The 9132-nt window shown below is 37.5% G+C and overlaps 1 protein-coding gene across 1 annotated transcript in view; it reads right to left on the reverse strand.

Annotated features, from left to right (window-relative positions):
* LOC130167846 (solute carrier family 35 member F2-like) overlaps positions 1-6674 on the reverse strand; it is an 11404-nt gene extending 4730 nt beyond the window's left edge. The window contains exons 1-6 of the mRNA XM_056374350.1: positions 6565-6674; positions 4997-5172; positions 3808-3935; positions 2452-2611; positions 511-667; positions 287-339 (exon numbers count right to left, since the gene is read on the reverse strand). Coding sequence (XP_056230325.1) covers positions 287-339; positions 511-667; positions 2452-2611; positions 3808-3935; positions 4997-5172; positions 6565-6674 — 784 coding nt within the window. The remainder of the gene's footprint in view (positions 1-286; positions 340-510; positions 668-2451; positions 2612-3807; positions 3936-4996; positions 5173-6564) is intronic.
* Positions 6675-9132: the final 2458 nt, after the last annotated feature.

Here is a 9132-nt window from a genome sequence, read left to right on the forward strand (position 1 = left end):
GAGTGTGAGCTGATACTGACTGATTTACAGTGTATGGATTTGATTGATTTAGTCTGGTCCTGTGAGATAAAGGGGGACAACTTTAATCAGTGTTTTCCAACAGAGACCGATATGAAGTCATCGATTATCTATTGCCCCTTCATGTTCCACTTTGTTTTTCATGACAAGGGAAACTGATGCTCAAATGCTTAAATCAATTAAATGAACCAGGAGAGGAGAAATAATCTGATCTTGCCTTGTACGTGTTTTGTCTATGAAAATGTTTCTGTGTAAGACGGGTACTGACCGACTTGCCAGCTCCACTGAATGTTAGCAACTTCATTACGTTCCAGAATCACCCTGCACAATGAAAAACAAAAAACAAAACACCAGCTTGACCATCGTGTTGCATTAGTCCTAAAACAGACAGACACACACACACACACACACACACACACACACACACACACACACACACACACACACACACACACACACACACACACACACACCACACACACACACACTCACATCTGTACGGTGCTGATGACTGTGCCGAACAGGCCGATCATGCCCAGGAACTCCACTCTGCTCAGGTTCTTCACTGTGTACTCCTGACACACATTAGACACAGCGTACAGCGTCGCACTGAGCAGCACCAAGGCGTCACCCAACAAGATGTTGGAGGCTGAGCAGAGGAGAGAAACATCATCACTGTGGTCAAACGTCGTCACAATAACACTGATCGGCCCGATGGTGGCACAATGTTGCTTTGTTTGATCGTTTGTATATTAGCACAGTATTCATATATATGTTTAAATACACTGATTGGCCCTTTAGATGTTATTCTGAAGACAATAAAACTGACATTGGTGCATTCATCTTAAGTCAAAGACAGAAGTCATGCACAGAATATATGATTTTCACAGTTATGAAACGTTATTTAATTTGTGTGACATTTTCAATATCTAGAATAGCATGCAACCTGTGACATGAACAAGCACCCTGTAAATATATAGATCAGGATGAAATTGTAGGAAATTGGACAAAATGGAGACAAAGAGAAATCCAGATCTCCATCAGCAGCACACAGACTTCTGCTGCTAGTATCTAGTATCACACTGACAAGTTGTGACAGAGAAGGTGCATGAAAAGTAATTGTGGACAGTGCCAGCTTTATTCTTGTCATTTGCACCTGAGGTTGAGGTTAATAGTTATGATAGATAACTTTTATTCTCCACTTCAGTTCTCCACTGATTTAGGAAGAAGAAGGATCAAATGATGCAGCAGAAACAGAGGTATCGTCTTTTTTATTACACACATTCTTCTCCTTTGTTAAAACCTGGTGCCTTCGTTACCCACAATGCAACACGTCTGCCCACACATTGGTCAGAGATTTGAGTGTGTTCTGCTGTAAAGTAGCTGGAGCCTGCAGCAGAGATGAGAAGCTATGGACATCTGGTAAGTTCACTTCTTTGTAACCCTACATCCACAGATTTGTTTGATTTGTTTCTTCAGACCCAACTGACGCTCAAGCAGACTTCACTTTAAAACTTTATACTATAGTTTCACATAAGCACTGGTGCTCCCCGACGTCTGGGCCTGAATTTATCAAACTGCTAAAAGTTAGATTTTTGACGTGAGTGAATGAGAAAAGTGAAACCCTTCACTTTTACTCACAAACTTAAGAATAAAAACTATTTAAGTTAAAAATGCTCTTAAATCTCAGAAAGCTTCAGAAGGCTTCAGGAGTAGTAATAATAATAATAATAATAATAGATTAGTTGAAATGAGTCGTTTTAGTCTATTATCTGCATTTGGACATTTGATATGAAGTTACACCTCTCTCATTTATCAGGCTGCAAACAGACAGCAAGAATGAATTAACACTGTTTCAATTTACTGTCTAAACAACTTCATTGTCTGCACTTCAATTTTCCTCTTTAGTTTCTATTTCAGTCAATTAGATTGTTGTTCAGTTCCCATGTTAATTATTACCACAGATTTCAAGATTTGACACAAATAAAAGTATATTATTTGAAAGAGTGTCACATATTGCAGATGTAGGGTCACTCTTTATCTCTGATTGGCTACTCCTTCTCTGAGCAGACGTGATGACTTGAGAGTAGCTTTTAAAAGTGACTTTCAGTCGGAGAAAATCAATAAATATATCTTATTGCTCACACACAGCTAAAACTGCCTAACAGTTTACAGTAATTTGGTACTTTTAGCATTCGTAAGTGTAATCCTATGAAGCCTGATAAAAAACTGGCCCTGTACTTCAATGTGCAAAGTTGGTACTATCCCATTTAAGTCTGTGAGCAGGGACACGGCTGAAGTTTTACTTTAATCTGTCACTTTAAATGTCACAGCTTGATAAATGCTGACTCATCACAGGATTATTGCCTAAACACATTATAGCCCGGGACATTAATTAGCTCAGTGAGTAAACATTTTTGAGGAAGTTCTTACTGGAGCCCTGGTCCCGTCCAGCCAGCAGGTCAGCCCCCACCATGGCCCCCACCCCGAGGAGACAGATGCAGACCGCTACATAGTGGACCGGCCTGTATCGTGTCTTCAAAACCCACCAGGACAGGAGCATTAGGACAGGGACCACAAAGCAGTCGAGCAGCTGGAGACAGGAACACAACCAGAGACACATTCATACGTAAACACAAAGAGCTGCAGCTTGTCAGAATCCGATGGCATCAGACTAAAAATAAGAGAGAAAACAAGTAGAGGTGCCAGTCCTGTAATTCTCAGTTATCTTTGAATCAAGTGTTTTCATGTCAGATAAATGTCTCAGGTTTGACCTAGTGAAGCTAGTATATGGTAAATCCTTATCATGTTGGAGGGGCTGTATACAAATATAGATGTTGGGGGACCTCTACAATGATCAGGGCATGTCATTTATCATATCATATCATGTAAGTAGAATCTGATCTACTGATTGGCGTTTTGCGCACTTTCATAGTGTGCTGTAATCAAATATTAAAACAATTCAATGCCACAAAAGACCCTGTATTATTTTCTCCAGCTATAGAAAGAGTTACAAAGCATCTTCCTTTCTTTCATGTTACTGAAAAGTGCAGCTAAATTCACTGAAAAAACATTGGGGAGAGGATGTGGTCATCATATATTTTCAGAACCGAATTGGGTCAACTTTTTATGCATAAATAATGTGAGGTGCCAACAAGGTTAAAGGATAACTCCAGGACTTTTTAACCCGGATCTTATTTTCCCATGTTTTTGTGTGTGTCGACTATTGAGCAAGAATGGTTTACAGCCGCTGCAATGTAATCGAACGGAGAAGTAGTCTGCGTCAAACTATGTCCAATAAAATCACAGACACAGACCTTTTTGTTAAAGAGTAAGAGCCTTGTTTAACCAGAAACAGCCATTATAACGTTCTGTCCAAAGCCACCAGACTCCATTGACAAAAACAGTAATTTTACCTCACAGAAAGTTGCTGGTCTACCGCTCCCTTTTAAACTGCCTGTTATTTATTTTTTTTACAATTAAACCCACAAAAAAAGTGAGATCCTCTTAAGTGGTGCAGATGCTGTTAAAGAAACTTGGTTCTCCCACCGTATCACTCAGCAGTGTTGACATCTCAGTGTTTTATTTGACAGCAACCTCAGTTTCACCAAACTCAGCCGTGCAATCCTGTTTCTGTCAACCTAAAGAATCTCAAAGATCAGCCGCTCCTCTGTGCCATGAACCTGGAAGCTGTAATTCATGACTTCATTTTAAGACCTTTTAACCACGTGTGTGTCAACCCGTTCCCTGACGTCCACGAATGCAAACAGAGCCTTTGCAGAGTCTCACCTGTACACTGGTGATGGTGGTGTACTGGTATGCTTTAACCACGGCGTAGTTGGCTTCCACATCCACCAGCCCCAGCAGAAGGTACTTCCACCATCGGTTCTTCAGAATCTGTAAAATATTGCCATCCCCTGCGTTTTAAAGGGGAGCACCCCTGAACTTCAGTATTGACATTAGTTTGTTTCAACACCAAGCCTGAGGACAGTTTGATACTGCTCAATCACTCAGTCAACTCCAACTCTTACTGAGGCCTGTTTATATCTCATTATAGTTTATATATATATATATATATATATATATATATATATATATGTATATATATAAGGCAGAAATTTAGCATATAACATGTATTACACAATACTCATAATCAAACAGAACCATTTAGGGGAGGCTGGGGACGGTTACAACAAGTCTTATTTCTCCAATCAGAAACATGCTGGAGTGATGACACTCATATCAAACATTCTCAGTTAGACCCTCCCCCCACCAGGAAGACAGAAGACACATTCAACATATGCTGCTGCACAACTGTAGCTATGTTTCAACAGTTTTAGTTCCCAATAGACAGAATATGCAGCTATTTTTGTCCCATAGCGCACCAAGCACCAATAATTGCTCATTTTAATGCATAAGAGAATACAAACAAGTTATTGTGTGAATTATTTTGTCAGCTGCTCATGATCTCATAATATATTTGCCTGTTCTGTTCACCATAAGCAATAAAATAAATAAATTATGCCTATTTTGACTAGAGGTAGGTTCTATGTTCTACACAAAACTCAACAACTGTTGAGTAAATAAATAATACTATAAAATTATTGTATGAATAAATAATACTATTTTATTGTCAAATAATGCATATTGTCAGAATACTATGCTTATTGAGACAAAAAGCAAACGGTTCATTATTGAAATTTTATGTATTTTAAATGGGTTGCAACTGTCCCCAGGGCTGGGATCAGTTGGAACATCTGAATTCAAATAAATATCGTGAATGACATCATATGTAATGATCTTTAAATGGTATGGGTCATTAGCAGACAGTTTAATATGTAAAAGTTTGGTTGGTCTAGTTCAAATAGTCTCTGAGTGACTGAGACAAATGTAATGATTACAACCGTCCCCAGTCGACCCTACTGCTATCATTAAACAACAATTACTCCTACAGTGTGTTACTGTGGGGTTACTGTACCTGTTCTGCAGATCAGCATGGTGGTGTAGGTGACACACAGCAGGGTGTAGTTCAAGAAGCTCTGCAGCATGGGTGTGTTCACATGGAAGTTTGTGGCCAGGTACTGGGAGGCAATGGCCGTCCCACAGATGAGCCCAGCCAGGCCCTGACCCATGGCCAACGTTTTGGCCAGCTGCCTGAGAGAAGAGAGGGTTATCAAAAAGCTTCCAGGCACATTTATTTTTCAACATCGTCCACTTTAGATATTCTTCAGGAAATATCTGTGGTGACTATTGATCTTAGAGGTTTGACATTTTGGAAAATTCATGTCTGTGCAGTACATATGAAGCTATGAAGCTACAGCGAGCACCTGGTTATGTTAGCTTAGCATATGGACCGGAAACAGGGGAAACAGCTTGCTGGGTAGCTAAAACAACAACCTCTTAAACACAATCTATCTTATTTTGTAACAGTGTGAAAATAGTACTATAAGCAGTAGTATACTATATATAAGTAACATTCAATGTACTCATCATCAGAAAAATAGCCTCATGTGACTGTTATACTATTATATATGACATTACTAAGATTGTTAATCCTGATCATCGATGGATAACTTTCCTGCTGTAACTGGTGCAGGTGTAGATGTTGTTGTTTAGTGGTTACCAACGTAAGGGTTCGCCCCCTCCAAAGAGACACAAGATAAACTTAAGGGGATGTGATGTGATTAATTGGGTAAGAATCAAGTTTGTAATAATGTTTTGGACTGAAGTGGATCTTTTCCTTTTTTTCTAAATAAAATATTGTATAATTTAGTATCTTTGGGTCTTAAAGATAAGTGCAGGGGGAATTTTCTTCAGGAGAACTGCTTAAAACACGAGAAGGGGCCTGAACTCGACACTGTAAGTGGTCACAGGCCAAAAAGGTCGGGAATTTTATAAATTAAAAAGATTAATAAAATTTTAAAAAATAAATGTAGTGGAGTAAAAAGTACAATATTTATTTATTCACAGATGACACATTGTTTACTAATTCTTTATGGATCAATAATGAGCCATCAATAAGAACAACTTTTGGGTTGCCATGTTGTTGAAAATCCTTCTCTGGCATGACACTTTTCTGGCACCTAAATTCATTAAAGAGACCCCTCTGAGCTACCAAGTCTGCAGTTATTCATGTTAGTAAGTCAACAGCAAAGTCACCTATAGATGTTAATAGAGTTCTGCAATAATCCATCAATTCTGTAGTTATTAATGTTAATAATCAGATTTTAAATGCATTTTGGTCCAGATGTCTTGCAGCACCAAACAGTCCATTGGAGACGTCTCACTGATGAATTAAACAGTTAATTAAAAAGACAAAATGTCATGCTGAAAAGGAGGATTTTCCATAACCTGGCAACCCAAAAGTTGTTCTCGACAATGGCTTATAACTGATTTATTAAGTCTTAGAAAATTCTTTATTAACCAGCAATATAGCCATGAATTACAGACTATAAACCCCTTACAAATAGTGCCTTCAATATCAGTAACATAAGACTGCTGACTGTGCAGAGACCTGCGCTCCTCTCATCTCCTCTGTCCACTCACCAGGTGAAAACTTCCTTGGGGTTAAATTTCCAGATCCTTGCCATGAGTCCAGTGCGCTGGTTCTCGTAGCTCATGTCCGTGGATGTGTCCTGGCACTGTTCAGGAGCCATGTCGTCTCACCAGTGATGGAGGAATCCTCTCTGTGCTGTAACTGTTACAAGTTTTTAACACCTTGACCTTCAGGGTGCTACAGCTGAATGATTAACTGAGTGAGAGGGCAAAGATTACTCTTTCACCTATCTCCCTCTCTGTCTCTTTATGTGTGTGTGTGTGTGTGTGTGTGTGTGTGTGTGTGTGCGCATAATGTGTTGAAACCAGCCAGCAGTACTTATAGATAAGAACTGATGATGAAAGATTAAAGAAGTCATCTATGCGCTTCCTTTTGTTTTCATCGTCTTCTGTTACCTGCTGATGAGATAACGACTCATGTTGGAGGGAAAGTGCTTCATCATAGTTTTTTTTTTATGGAAATGGCAACGGTGGAAACAAAGTAAATTAACTCAAGCATAGTTTTCAGGTACTGGTACTTTACTTGAGTATTTCCATTTGATGCAACTTTACACTTAAGAGAAATATTGTATTTTTGTTAAGGAATATAAATTGGTGTAGTAGAACTTTGTGTTTTCTTATTTCCTCTTCCATTCCTATCTCAGGACCCCTCAGATTTATCTGGAGACTCTCTGGAGGGGCCCAACACCGCGGACTGGAACCACTGGACTGAACTACCACACTGTATGTAAATTAGGTAAAACTGACTTGAGCAGCTACAACAGTAAAAATATAACTTAGACATTGATGAATCAATATTAATGTTATACATAATAATATATATCAATCACAGGGAACATTTTAGTATAGAACCAATAATTTTACTTTTGATACTTTGCACATTTGGCTGATAAGACTTCTGGACTTTTACTTCACCAGGATTATAAATACAGGACCTTCACTGGTCATGGAGTATTTTTACACTGGGGATGAAGTAAAGCATCTGAATACTTTGACCCCTTTCAAAATATCCTTCATTCATTAATGATCTTATGATATAATTGTGAACTTTCACTGCAGTTTCAGAAGAGATGACTCAGAATTTATATTTTAATATTTTCAAATTAAATTTACTTGTTTTATTTTATTTGTTTCATGTAATTCTATTTTGTTTGCTTATTGATTCCTTAATTGGTTATTATTGTATTATTATTATTATTATTACTATCAGTTAATTAGACAGAGCTGTAATAACACATCATGGCCACCGGGCGACAGTGTGTCTGAGAAGATGAAGACAACTGGACTTACTTTAAGCAAGAATTACTGGAAACATTTGGGATAATGTAAGTAGACAACTAGACAAAAACATATAACATAGGTCTGGTCATTTTTTGACATTTTAATGTGGAAAAGTTACATATAACTTTAACCTGAAATTAAAAGCCTAACCAGAGGCAGAAGCTGCAGTTTACATCTGTTCTGTTACTCATAATATATTCATATTTTCATCTGTGTTGTTCCTGTTCAGTAAACTAACAAATAAGTTATGATGTAACTAAACTAAAATCACAGTTTGAAGCTCAGTAAAGAAACATTTTTATAGGACAACATTAGAAAATTTGCAGTTTGAGAGGAAATAAAAGGTGCAGATCATAACACATCAAGCAATAACTAGAGCAGCTGTTTTATGTCAATCTTCTATCTCGTGAAAAATATGTTTACTTGCTCTTGTAATATAGTTTTCATGAAGGCCTACTTATGATGCCAAGTACTTATATCTAATATCAACAAATATATCCACACTTTATATTCAGTACAGCTGCAGTTCCACTCTGTCACACAGTCTATAGTCACACATGTTGGATTAAATGGTATGTGCTGCCCTCATCTGTCCAACTCTCTGCACTGCACCTTAGATTTAAACACTAATAAACGAAGGATTTTTCTGTGTAATTCATGCTGCCAGTTACTAAACCTCATTTTATTTTGACTTAAATTTTTAAAAACTATCTACAGCTTTATTTTGGCCTCAGACTGGTTTCAAACAATCATATGATTTTTGTAGATGTGCAACTGAGAATTATTTTATTATAGATGAATCTAACAATTATTAGTCTTTTTTAATTAACAGAGCTTAACTATTCTCTTGATGAAAATGTAAGAAAATAGTAAAAAATGAATTTGTCTGAGGCCAAAATTACATCTATCCAACAGGTGGAAACAACTAATTGATAATTGATTATCATAACAAGGTTTACATTTTCTCAAACGAAAATCACATTTTGAGGCTCAGTAAAGAAACATATCATAGAACGAGATTAGAATATTTGCAACATTGATTTTCAGGGGCCCCCTGCCAATATTATCCTAGGGCCCGACAGACTCATTCGCACTGGAGCTCAGAGAGGAGAGGAAAACAGAGGAGGTAATTTAACTACTTGAATCACTATGCACATATGAGCAGCCTTGATCTGAAACACTGACAAAACAATTAATAGAGATAAACTATTTTAATAATATTTTTTCATTAAAAAAATAACATACATTTCATGTCACCAGCTTCTAGGATCTGAGGAT

This window comes from Seriola aureovittata, chromosome 4, assembly GCF_021018895.1.
Source record: "Seriola aureovittata isolate HTS-2021-v1 ecotype China chromosome 4, ASM2101889v1, whole genome shotgun sequence".
NCBI lineage: Eukaryota > Metazoa > Chordata > Actinopteri > Carangiformes > Carangidae > Seriola > Seriola aureovittata.